General features: G+C 38.8%; 1 protein-coding gene across 1 annotated transcript in view; it reads left to right on the top strand.

The window, feature by feature from the left end:
- The window catches only part of LOC115222993 (complement C3), an 82,986-nt gene extending 60,831 nt beyond the window's left edge, over positions 1-22,155 (top strand). The window contains exons 29-39 of the mRNA XM_029793415.2: positions 427-585; positions 1,351-1,520; positions 8,092-8,190; positions 8,850-8,937; positions 11,271-11,342; positions 12,144-12,252; positions 14,099-14,194; positions 15,360-15,452; positions 19,608-19,682; positions 21,443-21,569; positions 21,739-22,155. Of these exons, the coding sequence (XP_029649275.1) occupies positions 427-585; positions 1,351-1,520; positions 8,092-8,190; positions 8,850-8,937; positions 11,271-11,342; positions 12,144-12,252; positions 14,099-14,194; positions 15,360-15,452; positions 19,608-19,682; positions 21,443-21,569; positions 21,739-21,874 (1,224 nt within the window). The 3' untranslated portion in view covers positions 21,875-22,155. The remainder of the gene's footprint in view (positions 1-426; positions 586-1,350; positions 1,521-8,091; positions 8,191-8,849; positions 8,938-11,270; positions 11,343-12,143; positions 12,253-14,098; positions 14,195-15,359; positions 15,453-19,607; positions 19,683-21,442; positions 21,570-21,738) is intronic.
- The last annotated feature ends 1,470 nt before the right edge of the window (positions 22,156-23,625 follow it).

Raw genomic sequence — 23,625 nt, 5'->3', positions numbered from 1 at the left:
CAGGGGAGTCTGGCAGCAGCCACGATCGGTTGGTGCTTTTAACGTGCCACCGGCACGGAAGCCAGTCAAGGTGGCGCTGGCATCGGCCACGATTCAGATGGTGCTTTTTATGTGCCACCAACACAGGTATCACAACTACTATTTCCGTTGATATTTATTTCGATGTTCATGTTCTTGACTCAATAGGTCTCCTCAAGCACAGCGGGTTGTTCTGAAATCCAAGGTACTTTCGAGGTACCATCTGAAATCCATATGTATATATGTATATATATCTTTATATAAGAATATAACTTTTACTTTCATTTGTTAATCCTTCCATTTTTACTGAACCAAATAATTCTTTAATTTAACAGGACGAAAATGATGGTGAATACATGAAACACATTCTTGTGAACAAATTATATTGTGATTATAATTCCATTTTAGGACACTGTGATGGCATTACAAGCCTTGGCCAAGTATGGCAGCATGACCAAAGTTCCTGACATCAACATGCTGTTCAACCTAACATCATCGAAAGCACATCTTCGTAAACATTTGACTGTCAACAAAGAATCTTCTCTGTGGAGTCAGGTTGTCTCAGATGTAAGTCAGATTGGTTACTTTAATCACTCCCTTTCTCTCTCAAATATGTATGTGCATTATAAATATATATATATATATATATAAAGTTAATCCAAACATGAAAGCATAAAAAAAGCACAACAACGCGAGGACATGGAACAAATATAGTATTACTGGATGCTCAGGAAAGAAGGAGAGTTTAACGTTTCAAGCGGAGCTCTTCGTCAGAAACATAGGAGAAGGAAAGATCCAGAGAAGGGAAGACAGAGGAAAAAAAATCACCAACGGTACACACGCGGTCACATTTTGAATATATATATATATTCATTCATATGCGTGCACACACACACACATTTATATATACACATAGTTTATTCTTAAACAAGAATGTTGTTGACTGACTTCGAAGTAAACCTCCAGTTTAGCAATGGATTTAGGGTATAACAGACAAAATACTTAGTAGCATTTCAACTGTCTTTCCCTTCTGAGTTCAAATGTCACCCTAACCCTAATCCTAATCCTTTTGGGGTTTGTTAAGAAATAAGTACCAGTTAAGCACTAGGGTTGCAGATAGTGCTCCAGCATGACTGCAGTCTGATGAGTGAAACAAGTAAAAGATAGAATTCCTAAATTAAAAATGGATTCATTTAGAGTTTTGGATGGTTCTAAAATTCCAAAGGGAATGAATGCCTCATATTCAAAAACAACAACAACACACACACACACACACACACAAAACACATGTGGTGGACATCTATCCATTACTTTGTCTTGTCTTTTTTGTAGGTTCCCATCAATGACGAGGTGCTGATTGAATCCATGGGGACAGGTTCTGCCCAGATGGAGTTCAACATGAACTATTACCGGCCTCCTTCAATCTTACACACATGTCATTTCAATATCAGCTACGTCATCAAAAACATCAACAAATCCACCAGGAAATTGATCAAAGAAGGGTGAATATACCTTAGTGTAGTTTTTTGCTCCTACGTCACCTTTGATCAAACAGACCCATGGTCAAAGGCATACCAGTGTGTCCCACAGTACATTATTCCATGTGTCCTTTTTACTGGCCCCACAAGTCATGGATAATTTTCAGAAACCTCTGATCTGGCAGTGCCATACATATACATATATACAATGGGCTTCTTTAGTTTCCATCTACCAAATCCACTCACAAGGCTTTGGTTGGCCCGAGGCTATAGTAGAAGACACTTGCCCAGGATGTCCTACAGTGAAACCTTTCTTCAAGCACTTGTCCAATGCTGGAGCATTGCTGACTTATGCCCAACAGTTTTGTCCAACAGTTGCTATCATGTGTAGGATATATCTGGCTATCAGTCAAGTCCATTGGGGAGGTTAATCTGACACCTTCATTTGGCTGGGAAGGGCAGGCAGCTTTTATTTGTCAGGTGGCTTTGGCAAAAGATGTTGTGTGGTAGATGAAATTGAAATGGTTAAAAGCAGACATGTTCCACTTTGGTTGAGCCCTCACCAGCTTATTTTTACTAAGGAAAAAAAAACTCGGATTTTTTGCATTGAATCATCTACCTTAACCTCCTAATATGCTGCAAACCTCTTATCTTTGTTCGGAAAAAAGGGATGGGTGGGAAACCGCTCCTCCCCATCCTAGAATCATTGGAATTCTTTTTTTTTTTTTTGAATGAATTCTGGTGACCTCCTAATATGCTACAAAACCCTTTTTCGGTTCAGAAAACGGGGTGGGGTGGAGTGGAAGCCTAGGAAATTTCAGTTCCCCCGCCTCATCCAATTTTCAAATATTTTTTGCTTCCACCCCACCTCACTCCGTTTACCGAACCCCAAAAATGGGTTTTGTGGCATATTAGGTCACCACGAAAAAAAAAAATTTCCAATGATTCCGGGATGTGTGTGGGGGGGTCCGATTTCCCACCCCAACCCACTTTTTTTCGAACAAAATTTAAGGGGTTTGCAGCATATTAGGAGGTTAAGGTACTTGATTTGACGCAAAAAATCCGAGGGTTTTCTTTTTTCTTAGTGAAAATCGTGCGGGTGAAATTATCAAAATTTACCGATTTTTGTGCTAATCTCCTCCCTTCAAAACTGTTGGCTTTGTACATAAATTAGGAACAATTATTATTATTGTTGTTGTTGTTGTTTTGGTTGCTTTTTCAGAAAATCGTGCGTGTAATGAACAGCAGAGAAAACAAATTTATGTATTAAGTAATGACATGATTATCTCCCTTGCACACCTTTTGCTTGGTTAACTCCCTTGAATTTCCAATATATCGGACGGATGAATACTTCAGACCAGTGGTTTCCAAACTAGTTTTCTCTGGGCCGTATTTTCGGAATGAAAATTTGCTCGCGCCTCACCAAAGGTCTAGGGAGGGGTTAAAGGGTGATAACCGCCAATTCAATGTCAGAACATAACTATTATCTCTTCTCCAATTTGCGGACCTTAGTTACTAATTTATTAAAACTAGATATAATAATAATGAATAATGAAATTATTGTATACAGTGCTCAGGTGCACCACAACTTGTCAGAAAGTGCATATAAAGTATATGCAGTAATGTACAAATGTCTGGAAAGCGAACAGTGTATGAGTCAGATACATGCTTGCGTGTGTATGGAGGGGAGAAAATCAGGGGTAGTGTTGGCGAATCTCAAAAAGCATGGAAGTTTTGAAGGATGCAGTGCTCCGACAACTAACAACTGATGCCGGCAGTTTGTTCCACGCTTCAGCAACTCTCAGCGTGAAAAAATGTTTCCGAAAGTCATGGGAGCTGTGCTGTTTTCTGACTTTGTAAACATGTCCACGGGTGTTAGACAGGTGGAGTTTGAAAAGGTGCTCAGAGTTATTGTTTGTACGATGGTTGATAATTTTATGGGTGTCTGCCAAGTCATCTGCCAGACGTCGGAGTTTCAATGTGGCCATGCCCAGGCAAGTAAGGCGTTCAGAATATGGCAAATGCCTGATGGAGGGTATTCTTTTGGTTGCACATCGCTGAACGGCTTCCAGACGATTGATATCCTGGGCAAGATAGGGGTTCCACACCGGTGATGCAAATTCCAGGTGAGGTCGTACCATAGCTATATAAAGCCGCAGATAGATATACCAATGATGTAATCGGCCAATGATTATTTATAAACTTTTTATACTGGGACTCATGCTTGCAATTACAAGTAATTCATAACAATATTTTTAATTCTGAAATCATATTTATTTTTGGCAAATGAATTTTTGAAACTGTTTCTAAATATTTGATTGTCTTTCAATCATTCCATCTCACCTGCTATCCTCTGCCGCTGCACCCACGAGGCGCACCGCACCGTTTGGGAACTACTTGGACATATACAGTTAGTGACATTACAGCATGAATATCCCCCATATTTCTCGCTTTCTTTCCGATAAGTCTACAAATTTGATTGACGAATGTATTTAATTAAATAAACAGGAATGTAAGAGTAATTTCATGGTTGTGTATCATAGATTTTTTAAGTACTAGCCATATGTTCGGTTCTTTTCAATTATTCCTCTGCAATCGGTTAAATTTCTCGTCAGAACTACACGTGTGTGTCCGCCCCCCTCCCCCTTACACAAATGGATTTTGTTCCCTTACAACTTTCAGAAAAATGAATTTTTTTTTTTTAATGAAATTTTCTACAAATACCTTTCAAATTGTATAGATTACGAATACCCGAATTATCAAAAAAATTTCTCTCGCGCACCCCACCGAAAAATTTTTTCGCATTAAAATTTCAAAATAATTGTAATCTGCATCAACTGAACGGAATTATCTTTTATCTTTTAAGTGTTTCAGTCATTTGGCTGCGGCCATGCTGGAGCAGCGCCCTGAGGGGTACTTAGTCAAATAAATCGGGCGAAAATAAAAAATACGCACACCCAGTGTTTAGAGTTAGGGTTGCGTTTAGGGTTATGCCGAAAACGGGTGGTGTGCGTATTCTTTACCTCCACTATAAATCGATCCTAGGAATTATTTATTTTTAAAGACTGGTACTTATTATATCGGTCTCTTTTGCCGAACCGATAAATTACGGAGACATAAACATACCAACATCGGTTGTCAAACGGGGGCGGGGACAAAGACACACACACATAAATATATACATATATATATATATATATATATATATATACGAGATTCTTTCAGTTTCCATCAACCAAATCCGCGCACAATGCTTTGGTTGGGCCGAGGCTGTAGTGGAAGATTCTTGCCCAAGATGCCCCGCAGTGGGACTGAACATGGAATGATGTGATTAGGAAGCAAGCTTCTTACCACACGGCCACATCTGCGACTACACTTGTAGAAAATTTCATTAAAAAAATAGCCATTTTTCTGAAAGTTATAAGTAAATAAGTCAGGTGTGGGGTACACTTGTGAAGGTATACCAATTTCTCTTTATAAAAGGAAACTGAAGTGAATACAACGATATTTATGTGTGGGGTTTTTAATTACTACTTTTAAAAAAATAGAGAAACAATAAATAATAAATGTGACATAGAGAGATAAAAGGCAAAATGTCGTACACCTCAATTTTCGGTTAAGAAGGGTTTAAATAAAACTGTAGTTGGTAGCGAGATACAAAACATGTACATGTTAGCTTCTATCATAAAGGAATTAAAGTGACACTTTTTTTTCCCAAGGATTAAAAAGTAAGTGTTGCAAGAAACATAACGAAAAAAAGTTACCTACCAGAAGCAAAACTAAGTTTTCTTGTTCCAGAAACGGCAGCGTGTCTAGCTAAAATCTTTGTAACATTTAGTTGCATTTCTATATGCATTGAGTTCGAATTCTGATGGGTTCGACTTTTTTTTTTTTTTTTCTGATTTTTTCCCCCCCCTACAAAATTTAAAGAGTAGACGAGTATGTTTGTCAACCCTTCAAAATAACAACTGTCTCTAGTTCCATAGCTTGGCCTTGCAAACGGAAATTCACGAATCGGGCTATCGATGTCTGCAGCAGGCTCGCTGGTGCTTGACATGGCTTTTCGGGGCCCAGCAGACCTGGCAGTAGCAACTGTCGGAAAGATTTTGTCCAAGATTCAGTGCTGCTGTCTTACAATTCTTCCTCAATCATATTTTGCCCTGAAAGTATCAGCCCCGCATGTATTACTGAAAGGGAAAACAAACCAACAAATGGTACGTCGCCATAGCCTATGACTGATAGCTAGAGTTGACATCATAGGTGATGGTTCCATATGGCAGGTACCAAGGAATTTCTGCAGAGTGCCCGTTATTATCCCTCGAGTCCAAGGGAGATAAATACGCCAATTAAAATATACGAGAATTACCTTCCTTAAATAAATTTTGTCAGCAGAGGAACCTGTCGGAGAATGGGAAACCCCGCGGCCTCGGACGAAGTTTGTCCAACATGAGATTTCGGATGACGAAATCTCTTGGGAAAATCATATGAAAGGTGGGGGGGAGAGTCTAATCTTTAGGATGAAAACTCTAATTTAAGATAGGTTACAAATGTCTTCTATTGTAGCCTCGGGCCGGCCAAAGCCTTGTGACGGGATTTGGTAGACGGAAACTGGAAGAGTCCCATCGTGTGTGTGTGTGTCTGTCTGTCTGTCTGTCTATATGTCTTTCTTTCTGAGTTTGTTCCCCATCACCGTTTGACAACCGGCGTTGGTGCATTCACGTCCCTGTAACTTAAGATTCAGTTGAGGAGACCGATAGAATAAGCGCCAGACTTAAAAAGAATAAATACTGGGGATCGATTAGTTCGACTAAAATTGCTCAAGGCGGTGCCCCAGTATGGCCGTAGTCAAATGACTGAGAAAAGGAAAAGATAGAAAAGGAAAAAAAGATCTCTGAATTTGTAAAATTAAAAATTCATTGTTTTTTTCCTTTTTTTTTTTCGGTTTTTCTTTTTTCAACACGACTTTCTTGTACGCTTGATGGCATATAAGACACACTTTTTCACCAAAAATGTCTCCAAACTGTCACCCTGGGTCCTGTATGCAAAATAAGGCTTCCCATCACCAACGTAGCTAGAGTGTGTGTCGCCTGGAGCAGCCCTTCCATTTGCCGCCCCCAACCCCACAAAAAACACATATTTATTTCTTTACTGCCCACAAGGGGCCAAACATAGAGGGGACAAACAAGGACAGACAAACGGATTAAGTCGATTACGTCGACCCCAGTGCGTAACTGGTATTTTATTTATCGATCCCGAAAAGATGAAAGGCAAAATCGACCTCGGCGGAATTTGAACTCAGAACGTAACGACAGACGAAATACCGCTAAGCATTTCGCCCGGCGCGCTAACGTTTCTGCCAGCTCGCCGCCTTAAAAGACACATATTGCCTACAGCAGACCCAAAAGTCCTGCCCTTTTAAAACAGCTGTCCGGGGCAGACCGCCCCTACCCCCACCACCAGCTGTACTAGTGCTTCCCATAAGGTTTAACCCATTAGCATTCACATTATTCTGTCAGAAATAAAGCTTATTTATTCTCATTGTATTGTATTAATCATGCATTACGTTTAGCTTTGAGATTTTGAAGAGGCGACTTAATTTTTAGAATGACATTATAAGGTTGGTGTGAAAGGCCAGATGTGGCTGGTTTAAATGTTATAGGGTTAAGGCACTAAAAACTTTGGTCTTCCTGAATATGCGCTGTTGGAATTGGGGTACAGTTAAGCCCATATATCTTTTATGGCATCACATGTAGTACTAGGAGCATTCTGCACTGCTGTTCAACCTGCTAGAAATAGCAGTCAAATTCTCCTAAAATTCTACCATAGCATCTTAAAAACTGGAAGGATCCATTGAGTAATGTCGTCTTGGCTCTATTCAACTTTTATGGCATCACATGTAGTACTAGGAGCATTCTGCACTGCTGTTCAACCTGCTAGAAATAGCAGTCAAATTCTCCTAAAATTCTACCATAGCATCTTAAAAACTGGAAGGATCCATTGAGTAATGTCGTCTTGGCTCTATTCAACTTTTATGGCATCACATGTAGTACTAGGAGCATTCTGCACTGCTGTTCAACCTGCTAGAAATAGCAGTCAAATTCTCCTAAAATTTTACCATAGCATCTTAAAAACTAGAAGGATCCATTGAGTAATGTCGTCTTGGATATATTCAACATCTGAATAAACTATAGGATAGCCCTTTTCACCTTATTTCGTTCCTTTAGTGAAATCTGTTCTTTCTTACATAATACTATGACAGGTGACACTTGATACAATTCACTCAGGTCATTTTAAAGGGAGCTATATGTAGTCTTTGTGAAGAGGGCAAAGCCTAGAGACTAAGGAATTGCCCTCACACACACACATATAAAGACATGCCCCCCACACACACACATATAAAGACATGCCCCCCCACACACACACACATATAAAGACATGCCCTCACACACACACACACATACCGAGTCCCATACACACACTCACAAATTCCCATGCATACATACAGTTTCTTGTATATATGTAATTATATTTACACACATACACACATGTTAATGTGTAATTTTATGATCTCTAATGTTATAATCCCACTTTGCAGGTGTCCCCTATGTGGAGAGTCATGTCAGACCCGGACTGGGGTCAGACTGAATAGTTGGTCCATACAAGATTACTCCATTTGTATGACAATATATCTAAGGTGGGTGCTATTATCGAAATATAATTTATAACACACCTCTCTCTCACACACACACACACTCTACTCCTCTCTCTTTCTCACCCTTTCTCTCTCAACATCTTTCCTTCTTTCTATCTCATATGCTCTCTTTCCTATTTTATTTCCCATGCTCTCTCTCTCTCTCTCTCTTTCTCTCTCTCTCTGTCAGTCATGTCTTTTTCTCTTTATCAGTTTCTCTTCTTTCCTTAGTCCCTTTCTTTCTCTCTTCCTTTCATTCCTCCTCTCTCTCTCTCTCTTACCTCTGCTTCTCCATATTTTTCATTTTCTATTTCTGTCATGCTCTCTCTGTCTCTTTTACCCCACTTCTGTCTCTTTCCATCTCTGTCTCTCTCCATTTCTCTCCCTCCCTCTTGTTCTTTATCTATCTATCTATCTATCTACCTACCTACCTACCTACCTATCTATCTATCTATCTATCTATCTATCTATCTATCTATCTATCTATCTATCTATCTATCTATCTATCTATCTATCTGTCTATCTATCTATCTATCTATCTATCTGTCTTTCTATCTATCTAACGATATTTATGATTTTCATGACATTAATTCCAAACAATAGTGGTGATGTCAGTTATCATTTATACCTGCAAGTCATTATTCCCTGTTATAATTTCACAGTTACCTTGGTAGAACTAATCCTGGAATGGTGGTGCTTGATATGGATTTACTAACTGGCTACGACACACCTGAAGAACTTCTAAAACAGGTAATTTCAACAGCATTTCTTCCCATAAAGATGCCATACTCAGTAGTATCCATTGTGACAGACAAAACTCACTTCTGTATACAACTACAAGGTGAATTATTGAACCAACACACTATCAGATGTGCACATGCGTATGCGTGTGAGTGGGTGAATGAGGAAGTGAGGGAGGAAGTGAGTGGGGAAGGGAAGGAGGAAGCGAGTGAGGAAGAGAGGAAGCGAAGGGGGAGGGAGGAAGCATGCTAGCGTGAGATGAAGCGAGGGAGGTAGGAAGTGGGTGAGTGAGGGAGGGAGGAAGTGAGGGAGGGAGGAAGCAAGTGAGTGAGGGTGGAAGTGAGTGACCAAGGGTGGAAGCGAGTGAGCAAGAGTGGAAGCGAGTGACCAAGGGTGGAAGCGAGTGACCAAGGGTGGAAGCGAGTGACCAAGGGTGGAAGCGAGCGAGCAAGGGTGGAAGCGAGCGAACAAGAGTGGAAGCAAGTGACCAAGGGTGGAAGCGAGCAAGGGTGGAAGCGAGTGACCAAGGGTGGAAGCGAATGACCAAGGGTGGAAGCGAGCGAGCAAGGGTGGAAGCGAGCGAGCAAGGGTGGAAGCGAATGACCAAGGGTGGAAGCGAGTGACCAAGGGTGGAAGCGAGTGAGCAAGGGTGGAAGTGAGCGAGCAAGGGTGGAAGCGAGTGACCAAGGGTGGAAGCGAGCGAGCAAGAGTGGAAGCAAGTGACCAAGGGTGGAAGCGAGCAAGGGTGGAAGCGAGTGACCAAGGGTGGAAGTGAATGACCAAGGGTGGAAGCGAGCGAGCAAGGGTGGAAGCGAGCGAGCAAGGGTGGAAGCGAGCGAGCAAGGGTGGAAGCGAGTGACCAAGGGTGGAAGCGAGTGAGCAAGGGTGGAAGCGAGTGAGCAAGGGTGGAAGTGAGTGGCCAAGGGTGGAAGCGAGTGACCAAGGGTGGAAGCGAGTGACCAAGGGTGGAAGCGAGTGACCAAGGGTGGAAGCGAGTGACCAAGGGTGGAAGCGAGTGACCAAGGGTGGAAGCGAGTGACCAAGGGTGGAAGCGAGTGAGCAAGGGTGGAAGCGAGCGAGCAAGGGTGGAAGCGAGTGAGCAAGGGTGGAAGCGAGTGACCAAGGGTGGAAGCGAGTGAGCAAGAGTGGAAGTGAGTGACCAAGGGTGGAAGCGAGTGAGCAAGGGTGGAAGCGAGTGACCAAGGGTGGAAGCGAGCGAAGGTGGAAGCGAGTGAGTGAGGATGGAAGCAAGCGAGCAAGAGAGGGAGGGAGACAGCAAGTGAGATGAGGAGGAAGTGTACTAACGAGGGAGTAAGCAAGTGAGTGCGGAAGGACACGAAGAAGGGAAGGAGGGAGGAAGCAAGCAAGCGAGGGAGGGAGGGAGGGAGGGAGCAAGTGAGCGAGGTGAGTGAAGACTAACTCGGTGGAATTTGATTTCAGACCATAAAGACAGGGGCTAAGCATTTCCCCCACCCCCGGTGTGCTAATGATTCTGCCAGCTTAATAATGGCAAATCTATTTTACTGGATTCATCATTGTTTTCAAAACTGAACATAAAAACCCCCAAAGGTCATGTAATTCAACAGAAACACAGCAACAAATGTCAAAGAGAATCTTAGTTAAAACCTACCATAAATATTTCCTGTTGATCTATGTCAAATATTTCCTTTTGTTCCCGTATTTATTTTGAGATGCTCTGTGTTTCTTTCAATTAATTTTAAATATAACAAAGAATTTAGTAAATTAACTTAGTTATCATTAAGCTAGTGTTAGGAACATAAATTGTGACTAAGGTTCGGTGGAAGATTTTAATACAAAACTTATGGAAACAAGACATTTGTACTACAGAGCCACAGGTGGTTTCAGCCAGGTTGGTATCGAAAGGGTTAAGAATGACAAAATTATTTCTTCATTATTTCCAAAATTAATTAAGACAAAGGCAGTGAATTTCAACAGATACATGGAGGCAAAAGGTTTAATATATGTATGATATTTCAATACCAGAACACCTGTCTTGTCTGCAAGAAAAATAGGCTTGAGTCCTGTGAGAAGCTTTCGAATTTTCTTGAAGAGTTGAGCCAGCAGAATCATTCATATTCTGGACAAAATGTTTAGTGGCATCTTGTTCATCTTTATGTTCTGAGCTCAAATTCTGCGTAGGTCAACTTTGCCTTTCATCCTTTAGGGGTCAAAAAAATAAAATATTACTTGTGCACTTAGGTTGATGTTTTGGACTTACTCCCTATATGAAATTGCTGGCCTTGTGCCAAAATTTGAAACGAATAAATGTATGATATTTTTTAACAATTTTAAATGTTACTTATGAATTTTTTTCTTTATAGCTGGTCTACGACAAAGTTATTACCAAGTATGACAAACATGAAAGCTCTCGGCTCATATTATATTTCAATACGGTAAATATTTTTGGTATATTTCTTGAACAAACGTTTTTTTTTGTTGTTTCTTGTTTTTAATTTCTTTCCACTTCTTTCTTTGTGCTATCAAGATCATAATCATCATCATTATTGAGACCCCCTTCGGTCATGACTGACCGTGGGATTGCACCTAGAAAGTTACCTTCCCAGGCACAAGTCCGGGCAAGGTTGTTTATGGAAGACCACCAGTGTTATCCAAGGGAAAGGCAAAGGCCGATACAGCTTGGCACCTGTGATATTGCAACTCATTTCTACAGCTGAGTGAACTGGAGCAATGTGAAATAAAGTGTCTTGCTCAAGAACACAACACACAGCCCGGTTTGGGATTCGAGCTCACAACTTCACAATCTTAAGCTCAACGCTCTAACCACTGAGCCACGCGCCTTCACGACATTGATGACAACATTGACCATAACAATGCAGATGATGATGATGATGGTGATGGTGATGATGAGGATGGGAATGGTGATGATGGTGATGAGGATGGTGATGGTAATGATGATGAAGGTGGTGGTGGTGGTGGTGGTGGTGATGGTGATGATGGTGATGAGGGTGGTGATGATGATGATGAGGAGGAGGAGGAGGATGGTGATGAGGATGGTGATGGTGATGATGATGGTGGTGGTGGTGATGATGATGGTGGTGGTGGTGGTGGTGGTGATGATGATGGTGGTGGTGATGATGATGATGATGGTGGTGGTGGTGATGATGAGTATGATGATCATGGTGATGATGATGATGTTAATGACATGAGGCTCATGTGTTCTGGTTTTGTTCCAGGTACCCTATTACAGAAATTTGAAAATCAATCTCCTACTCTTCCGTTCTGTAACCATATACAACCACTTAATGCCGGCTCCAATCCATGTCTACGCCTACTACAGAAAGAGTGAGAATATTTTTTTGCATTTCTTTTATCCTTTTATTATTATCGTTATATGTGGGGATGGTCATTTTCTCATTTGTTTTTCTTTTGCCAATTAACACAAACAATTTATTTGATCTTCAGCTTTAGTCCTTGGGTAGCAATTGTTATTTCCTATGTGCTTACCCCTAGAAAGTATGAAAAATGACTAATATTACCTTCAAACATTGCTTTTGTTACATTTATTCAAACCCCTAAGAATCCCTTTCAACTCATGGCTGTGATGCTCCCCCACAACTCCTGCTCATGATCAGAGATGCACAAATTGTCAGCCACTAAAGGACATACTTAACTGGTTATGGTCATGCAACTGACAAACAGATCTATGGTATAGAGCAGAATATTTGCTATAACGACATTTCTAGAGGTCCAGAGCTGGCAAGCCAGCTGAGGCTGCACCAGGCTCCAATCTGATTTGGCCTGTTTTCTACAGCTGGATGCCCTTCCTAATGCCAACCACTCTACAGAGTTTACTGGATGTGTGTGTATGTATATATGTGTGTGAGTATGTATATGTATGTATATATATATATATAATATATATATATATATATATATATATTTATCAAAAGAAAAACAGGATGCAAAGGATTTAGCGGTACATATGTTTCTGGCTTTATTGGACAGTTTATATCAATGCATAATTGATGTAACATGTATTTCAATATCTTCAGGCTATTGACATACATGTTACATCAATTATGCATTGATATAAACTGTCCAATAAAGCCAGAAACATATGTACCGCTAAATCCTTTGCATCCTGTTTTTCTTTTGATAAATATACCCTATCACCTACACCCCTAATTGGCATATACAGGTGCTTACAGTTATCAAGTATTCACCCTGAATTTTTTGTACCTATATATATATATATATATATATATATATATATATATATATATATATATATATATATATATATATGCATATATGTATGTATATATGTGTGTGTGTATACATATGCATACATACATACATACATATATATATATATATACACACACACACATTACTGTAAGGCTTCTTTCAGTTTCCATTGACCAAATCCATTCACAAGGCCAAAGGCTATAGGAGAAAACACTTTCCTAAGGTGTCACAAGTGGGACTGAACCCAAAACTGCATGGTAGGAAAACAAGCTTCTTGACCACACAGCCATGTCCGTTAGATCCACTTTACTATTGGCATCTCTTTGCATAACACAAAACACTAAATATCAATTTTAATGTTGATTATAATGATATAATGATTTCAAATTTTTGCCACAAGGGCAGCAGGGATGAAAGAGATTAAGTCAATTACATCGTCCCCAGTGTTTCACCGGTACTTATTTAATCAACCCCGAAAGGATGAAAGGCCAAGTCAACCTCGGCAGAATTTGAACTCAGAATGTAGCGATTGGCAAAATAGCGCTAAGTATTTTTGTCCAGCGTGCTAGTGATTCTGCCAGCTTGCCACCTTCATATTATTATTATTATAATAATAATAATAATAATAATAATAATCCTTTCTACTATAGGCACAAGGGTGACATTTGGGGGAGGGCACTAGTCAACTACATCGACTCCAGTGTTTCACTGGTACTTAATTTATCGACCCCGATGAAAGGCAAAGGCGATCTCGGTGGAATTTTGAACTCAGAACATAGTGATATGCAAAATACTGCTAAGCATTTCACCCAGTGCGCTAACAATTCTGCCAGAACCCCACCTTATCATAACGATATAATGATATAATGCTGAATTTTCTTTTGTTTCATTTTTAATATTTAAAAAATTTTTATTTATATTTTTATCATTTTCCCCTCAGGTGTGAGCTGTACTAAATTCTACCAATTATCAACTAAAAAGGAATTGGTAAATCTTCTCTGTGATGAAGAAAGAACAGTGTGCAAATGTACCCAGAGTATGTAGACTTTCTTTGACATATTGCTTTGTATCAATTCATAATACGCTTGTTGTTGTTGTTGCTGCTGCTGATGGTGGTATTGTGGTTGCTGTTGTTGCTGCTGCTGCTGTCGTTGTTGTTATGAAGGCATTTGGCTTAGTGGTTAGGGTATTCATCCCATGATTGTAAGGTTGTGTGTTCAATTCCAAGCACTGCATTGTGTCCTTGAGCAAGACACTTTATTTCATGTTGCTCCAGTCCACTCAGCTGGGAAAAATGAGCTGTACATGTAATTCAAAGGGCCCAGCCTTGTCACATTCTGTGTCATCGAAGGGCCCAGCCTTGTCACATTCTGTGTCATCGAAGGGTCCAGCCTTGTCACATCCTGTGTCATCGAAGGGCCCAGCCTTGTTGCATCCTGTGTCATCAAAAGGCCCAGCCTTGTCACATTCGGTGTCATCGAAGGGCCCAGACTTGTCACATTGTGTCATCAAAGGACCCAACCATGTCACATTGTGTCATCAACGGGTCCAACCTTATCACATTCTGTGTCATCAAAGGGCCCAGCCTTATCACATACTGTGTCATCAAAGGGCCCAGCCTTGTCGCATTCTGTGTCATTGAAGGGCCCAGCCTTGTCACATCTTGTGTCATCAAAGGGCCCAACCATGTCACATTCTGTGTCATCAAAGGGCCCAGCCTTGTCACATCCTGTGTCATCAAAGGACCCAACTGTGTCATCAAAGGGTCCAGCCTTATCACATTCTGCGTCATCAAAGGGCCCAGCCTTATCACATTCTGTATCTTCAAAGGGCCCACCTTTGTCACATTCTGTATCATCAAAGTGCCCAGCCTTGTCACATTCTGTGTTACACTGAATTTCCCTGAGAACTGTGTATAGGCTATACGTGTCTGTGGAGCGCTCAGCCACTTACATGTTCATTTCACAAGGAGGCTGTTCCATTGATTGGATCAACTGGAACCCTTGTCGTCCTAACCAACAAATGCCAGTGCCAGTATTTTAGCTCTTTTTGTTGTTGCTGTCGACTTTACTCAGCTGGGCAAGTATTCTCAGACACAAAATAAATAAATAAATAAATAAATAAATAAGGGAGCACTATAAACATGAAGAGTTTCATTCCTCGCAGAAATATTTTGCAATATTTTTTTGTTTCTTCCGCAGGGGAATGTATCACATGTTATGAGGACCGAAGCCTGTTGATGAGCATCAACATGAATCTTTTAGAGAAAAAAGCTTGCATTAAGGACCAAATTGGTAAATATTTAATTCCTTTATTTATTTCACACCACCCCCCATCTTCCTCCTCCCAAATCATTCCCCATATCTCCTCTTATTCATCCAAAATTATTCTACACACATCCTTTAAGGTTCTCTGCTTTTCCAAAAAATCCATCCAACAGGTTTTGCTAAAAACATTAGCTGAAACTAGAATTTTAAACTGGATCTCAGACCTGACTTACTGAGCTCACTTAGTATCTGTTCTGTAATGTTTCCCAAACTGACCGACCCTAAGCTGACCCCAGGCTGACCAATGCCTTGTGACATAATTTGGTAGATGGAAACTGCATGGTAGCCCAGCATACATGTGTGTGTACATATATATGTGCATGTGTATGTGTGTGTGTGTGTGTTGTGTCCTTGCATTTGTGTCTGTCACTCATCCAAAACTAAACATCCAGTGTTAGTTTGTTTACATCCCCATAAATTAGTCATTCAGCAAAACCTTTCAAGGCAGTGCCCCAGCATGGCCACAGTCTAGTAACTGAAACTAGCAAAAGATGTATGTATGTGTGTCTACATACATACACACGTACATACATACATACATACATACATACATACATACATGTGCTTGTGAAATTAACATGCAAGTGGCTGAGCACTCCACAGACACGTGTACCCTTAATGTAGTTCTCAGGGAGATTCAGCGTGACACAGTATGTGACAAGGCTGGCTCTTTGAAATACAGGTACAACAGAAACAGGAAGAAAGAGTGAGAGGAAGTTGTGGTAAAAGAGTACAGAAGGGTTCGCCACCACCCCCTGTCGAGCCTCATGTAGCTTTAGGTGTTTTCACTCAATAAACACTCACAACGCCCGGTCTGGGAATCGAAACTATGATCCTACAACCACGAGTCCGCTACCCTGACCACGGGGTTATTGCGCCTCCACAACTATATGTATATATTACAGACATATATATATATATATATATATATACACACATAGACATATAAATATATACACACACATAGACATATATATATATACACACACACATATATGTAAATATATATGTATATCCATAATATACATATGTGTTTATATGTATTCACACACACACATATATACATGATAATTGAATTTATTTTCCCAGTTTTAATAGATAATTGTTTAAATTTTACTTAGGTCCTTTTGTATATGAAATAATATCACTAAAAAAAGCCTATCTCCTTCATTTTATATTATATTGATTTGCGAAATACCTCACAAAACCAATCTACTATGTAAAACCCTAGGCTAACTGTATTATAATCATGTTTGTAATCATATTTTTAATTGTGTTTTTTAATATTTTAATTAAATCTTGAATATCCTAAACATATCTTTAATCCTAATTTTTAATTATTTTTTGAAATCCTTTTTAAATTATAATCATATTTCAAAGAATATTCTTATCAGATTTTTAATCTTACATTTTAATTATATTACAGCCCTATTTTTAATCTAATTTTTAACCAGTTTCATCATATTTTATTCATATTACTAATATTTTAATCAAATACAGATGGCTTAGCAGTATTTCATCCGACTCTTCATTTTGAGTTCAAATCCTGCCACGGTTGACCCTGCCTTTTGCCCTGGTGGGGTTAATAAAATAAGTACTAATTGAGCAGGGGTGGGGTGATGTAATCGACCTACCCCCTCCCCTAAAATTACTGGCCTTGTACTAAAATTTAAAACCAATATTTTAATCAAATATCCAATTTTAGATATGGTGATAATCATATTTTTAGGAACATTCTTATCAGATTCTTTATCTTATATTTTAATTGTATTTTTAATTAAGTTTACTTTTTCTGTCCAAAAGGGGTTTTAACCTGGTAAAGTAAAAGTAAATACCCCCTTCGGTCATGAATGACCATGGGATTGCACCTAGAAAGTTCCCCTCTGAGGCACAAGTCCAGGTAAGGTTGTTTATGGTAGACCAGCAGTCGCCCATGCATACCACCCTCCACTCTCCATGCCACTGATGTTATCCAAGGGAAAAGGCTGATACAGCTTGGCACCAGTGATGCTGCAACTCATTTCTACAGATGGATGAACTGGAACAATGTGAAAATAAAGAGTTTTATTCAAGAACACAACACACGGCTTGGTTCAGGAATTGAACTCATGAACTCAAGAGGCTCAATGCTCTGATCACTGAGTCATGCACTGTTACCAAAAATTTCACACACTATTATTTATAGCTTTATGTACTTGGAGTTCACCATTTATAAACTATTTTACAATCTTTATTATGCAAATGACATATTACGAACCACATGGTTCCGGGTTCAGTTCCACTGCGTGGCACCTTGGGTAAGTGTCTTCTACTATAGCCTTGGGCCGACCAAAGCCTTGTGAGTGGATTTGGTAGACAGAAACAGAAAGAGGCCTGTCGTATATATGTATATATATATATATATATGTGTGTATGTGCATGTTTATGTGTCCGTGTTTGTCCCCACAACATCGCTTGACAACAGATGCTGGTGTGTTTACGTCCCCGTAACTTAGCGGTTCGGCAAAAAGAGACCGATAAAATAAGTACTAGGCTTACAAAGAATAAGTCCTGGGGTCGATTCGATCGACTAAAGGCGGTGCTCCAGCATGGCCACAGTCACATGACTGAAACAAGTAAAAGAGTAAAAGAGAGAAAGAGAGTATTAGTTCCTTCTTGAATAGTGTATCTCGAAGCACACACATAAAGCTATAAACATTAGCATATAAACACTGGGTTGAAGTATCTACATGCAACCGTTTATTGCTTTGTGCATGTGTTTTTGAGATATACTATTAAAAACAGAATTATTTCACTTTCTCTTGAAAGTTTATAAAATTCCCATAGGCGTAGGAGTGGCTGTGCGGTAAGTAGCTTGCTTACGAACCACATGGTTCTGGGTTTAGTCCTACTGCGTGCACCTTGGGCAAGTGTCTTCTACTATAGCCTTGGGCCGACCAAAGCCTTGTGAGTGGATTTGGTAGACGGAAACTGAAAGAAGCCCGTTGTATATATGTATGTATGTGTGTGTATATATGTATGTATGCATATATATATATATATATATATTATATATATATATATGTGTGTATGTGCATGTTTATGTGTCCGTGTTTGTCCCCACAACATCGCTTGACAACAGATGCTGGTGTGTTTACGTCCCCGTAACTTAGCGGTTCGGCAAAAAGAGACCGATAAAATAAGTACTAGGCTTACAAAGAATAAGTCCTGGGGTCGATTCGATCGACTAAAGGCGGTGCTCCAGCATGGCCACAGTCACATGACTGAAACAAGTAAAAGAGTAAAAGAGAGAAAGAGAGTATTAGTTCCTTCTTGGAATAGTGTATCTCGAAGCACACACATAAAGCTATAAACATTAGCATATAAACACTGGGTTGAAGTATCTACATGCAACCGTTTATTGCTTTGTGCATGTGTTTTTGAGATATACTATTAAAAACAGAATTATTTCACTTTCTCTTGAAAGTTTATAAAATTCCCATAGGCGTAGGAGTGGCTGTGCGGTAAGTAGCTTGCTTACGAACCACATGGTTCTGGGTTTAGTCCTACTGCGTGGCACCTTGGGCAAGTGTCTTCTACTATAGCCTCGGGCTGACCAAAGCCTTGTGAGTGGATTTGGTAGACGGAAACTGAAAGAAGCCCGTTGTATATATGTATGTATGCATATATATATATATATATATATATATATATATATGTGTGTGTGTATATATGTATGTATGTGTGTGTATATGTTTGTGTGTCTGTGTTTGTCCCCCAACATCGCTTGATAACCGATGGTGGTGTGTTTACGTCCCCGTAACTTAGCGGTTCGGCAAAAGAGACCGATAGAGTAAGTACTAGGCATCCAAAGAATAAGTCCTGGGGTCGATTTGCTCGATTAAAAGCGGTGCTCCAGCATGGCCACAGTCAAATGACTGAAACAAAAGAGTAAAGAGTATATACACCATATTAGTATTTTAATCAAATGTCCTAGTTTAAATATAGTTATAATCATATTTTTAATTCTGTTAAGAATATTTTTATCATATTTTCAGTCCTCTTTTTAATAGTATTGTTAACCAATTTCAGTCCTATTTTAAACTTGTTCTAATCTTATTTTTACTCCTGTCTTTCATTCAGTAATGGTGGTGAATGCAACGCAACCATTTGACCCAGAAGGAATGGCACGTGGTAGAGTTGTATCCCTGTTAGCAGGTAAGAAGAGACACAAGGAGTCAAAACCCTTCTTAGCAAAATGTCTCACACGTTTTAATGTGTTTTGCTGGTCTGTAAACCTTGACAAGGATAGAGGAGGCTTGATTTAATAGGCTAGATATTTCAAGTGGATTTGTTATGTAGTACGAAGGTTACAGGATGGATTTGGTGATTAAACCTTCAGCATTCAAACTGACCTCGTGAGACCAAAATACTTAACCTGTTTTATAGTGAAACTGACCAGATCTGACCTCTCACCTCATCCCTACAATGTCATTCTAAAACTAAGCAATCACATCGTCGACAGCTCAAGATAAAGCATGATTAATTTAAAACAATATAAATAAACAAAACATTACATTTGGCAGAATAATCTGAATACTAAAGAGTTAATTAAAGATAACAATTTTAAAAAAGATAGGCAAATGGAGTGAGACAGGGAAGGCAGAATAGTTGGTGGCAAAGCTCAGGGTGTGTGGACTACATAGGCCAGTCACTTTCTAGAGAATATTAACCCTTTAAACTGGCCACATCCAGTCCAAATATTCTACATGTTTTATGTTCAAACTGGCCAGATTTGACATCTCATACCTACCCTACAATGTCATTCTAAAAATATACAATCACATCGTTGAAATCTTGAAGCAGTGAGATAATGCATGATTAATTCAATACAATGGGAAGAAAGAAGTGTTGCATTTGATTAAATAATTTGAATGCAAAAAGGTTAAAGTATAATATATGTAATGTAGTTGAAGGTATGTAATATGTAAGGTAAGAAGCAGCCATTTTGGTTGCTGTAGAAGTCAACCAAAGCCAATACTGTGTCATTGAGATTCATCACCATCATCATTTAGCATCTGCTTTCCATGCTGGCATGGGTTAGACTAGGGGTCCTCAACCATTTTTTTCATCTAAGGACCTCTTTGATTTACGATTTTATTCTGGTGGACCCTCATTTGCATTCGATGTTTAAAAGCTATTTTTATAGAAACTCCTTTAAAAATTCCTATTTTGTTTTCCACAAATTAATTCGTGAGGGTCAAAATATGTAAAATGGTGGAGAAAGAAACCTAGTCGTTTCTTGCAATGCATACATCTAAAGTAAAATTTTTCAGGGGGAGGGGGGTTAAAATACTACTGTGGATCCCTAATTTAGTATATTGTTGCGTGGACACCCCCAAAATCCAGGCAAAGTTGTTTATGGAAGACAATAAAAAAAAATCTCATCATCAAAATCCCAAAGCTATGAGATAATACATGATTAATTGAAATCAATTTGAATAAATAAGCATTATATTTGACAGAAGAATCTAAATGCTAAATAGTTAATTCTGTTGTGTCTGGGGAGAGTCATTCTCTGTTAGTGCCTTATTATTTAACACACTCACCGGTAAAATTTCCACTTATTTCTTATTTTTATTTTCTTAAAATTTTCATTGCGTGTTGCAACCTTTACAATAGTTTTGACTATAAGGCACTAAGAGAGAATGACTCTCCCCAGACACAACAGAATATGCTTCAACACACGAACTCATATAAAGAATCTTGCAAACCAAATCCAAAAACGAAACTAAATAGTTAAGTTTTCTCTCAATCATTATTTCAATGTACCAAGTTACACTCAGTCATTATTTTAATATGTCAAGTTGTTTGTATGTACCAAGTTATACTTGATGTATCCTCATTGCTTGTGTGTTCTAAGTTAAACTAAGTCGATGATCTGATATCCTGAGATGTGTCCCTTTCTTTATTTGCAGGCTACTTGCAAAACCTTGAGAACAGAGAGGTTATTTTCCAGAGAGGAATCTGTGACTGTCCCTACCTGGAGAATGGCCACACATATTTGGTTATGTCAAACAAATATGTTAAATACAATAAACAAGTGTAAGTATTTGATTCTGACTTTTCATATATTTTATCCAAAGTGCCATGCAGTGAAACTGAACCTGAAATCTTATGGTTGCAAAGTGAGATTCTAAACCACACAGCCACATGCCTACACCCACATCTACTGATTTGATTTTTACCGTTTCTTTTTTCCCCACTTTTGCAGGAATAAATTTTGGCTCGACAAGACTGGCTTCATTGCAGAAGAACTTAATCAATATGCGAAGAAAACAATTCTAGCTTTCAAAACTAAAACCAGAAGCATTACAAGACATAATCTATGTAAGGTTTATAGAAAATAATCCATTTGTAACCAGAAAGCATTTTGAGCTTTAAAGAATTATGAAAAATAAAATAAAATAAAATAAAATGAAATTTAAAAAAAAAAAAGATTCTATGGGAAATCTTCATAAAAAGTTATATTTCTGCATAGAGAATAAAAGAATGATAAATAACCTTCCAGAAATGGTTCCTCACTTTTTGCATTTATTCTAAGTGTAAAGAATCCAAATCTAATGGCTCCAAAAGACTAGTGTCTATTTTAACCATATTCTTTGAATAAATTCATTCCTGATACTTTTAATATTTTGTCTTTGTCTTTCTTTCATTTATATTCCCCCACCCCACCCCATCACCCCACCACTTATCTATCTTCTCTCAGATTTGCTCTCCTTAAATCTGAATTTTCTTTCCATTATTGCAGTGAAAATTCCAGTCTTGTAGGAATGATTCAGTTGTGTGTGTGTGCGTGCATGCATATCTATGTATGTATTCATGTATGTATATAAATATATGTTTGTATATATATATATGTGTGTGTGTGTGTGTGTGTATACATATTTAAGTGTGTGTGTATATATATATATGTATAAATATCTATCTATACATTTATATGTATGTGTGTGTATGCATATATATATGTATAAATATCTATCTATACATTTATATGTATGAATGTGTATGCATATATATATATATATATATATATATATAATATATATAATGTGTGTATATATATATATTGTTGTTGGCATTCTTTTTGTCTCGGGAGACAATGGATTTGCGCATAAAATAATCTAGCAGAGCACTGATTCTACCTGGCTAGCCACACTCTCCATCTAGACAACCAATGGCACTCAAAAATAGTCATGCAATAGGTACCACCTGTTGGTAGGCGTAAAATGGGCAGGTCAAGGATCACTTGGCTGTGGACATCTCAAGATGATCTGAAGACAGAGAGCATTATGTGGAATGGATATGCAAAAGTAGTAGCTAACCAATACTCAGAGCAGTACAAGAAGACCTAAAGCTAAAGCTAAAATTATGCCCTTTGCTCTACCAATTCTTATTTTTTTATTTCTTTATTGCTCACAAGGGGCTAAACATAGAGGAGACAAACAAGGACAGACAAAGGGATCAAATCGATTACAACGACCCCAGTGTGTAACTGGTACTTAACTTATCGACCCCGAAAGGATGAAAGGCAAAGTCAACCTCGGCAGAATTTGAACTCAGAACATAATGGCAGATGAAATACTGCTAAGCATTTCGCCCAGTGTGCTAACGTTTCTGCCAGCTCGCAGCCTTTTGCTCTACCAATTCTGCCTACCACTATCCTTCCTTATTTGAAATATTACTAAAGACTAGCAGTTTTCTTAGCTACACCCTTTTTATTAATGTTTTTGTCCCTTTAACTTAACAAAAAGCCAACACTTACATGACTTTTATGTGAAATCCTGTACAATTATTTCTTTCAAATACCCCATATCTCAAATAAACTATTAATTTTATCACTCAGTAAAATAACTTTATCGTTATTAGTGTTTAAAACATAAATTAACATGGAATTTAATCACAAGGTTTTAATTCAGACCAGTGGTTCTCAACTGTGGCCCATATGACCCGGGGGAGGGGGATCTATATAAGCTTTTGTTGTTCAAATTTATCTGCAATAAATTACTCTTTACTCTTTTACTTGTTTCAGTCATTTGACTGTGGCCATGCTGGAGCACCACCTTTTAGTCGAGCAAATCGCCCCCAGGACTTATTCTTT

Source organism: Octopus sinensis, linkage group LG21 (genome assembly GCF_006345805.1).
Source record: "Octopus sinensis linkage group LG21, ASM634580v1, whole genome shotgun sequence".
Lineage (NCBI taxonomy): Eukaryota > Metazoa > Mollusca > Cephalopoda > Octopoda > Octopodidae > Octopus > Octopus sinensis.
Note: the sequence above shows the minus strand (reverse complement) of the source record. Positions and strands in the feature narration are given on the sequence as shown.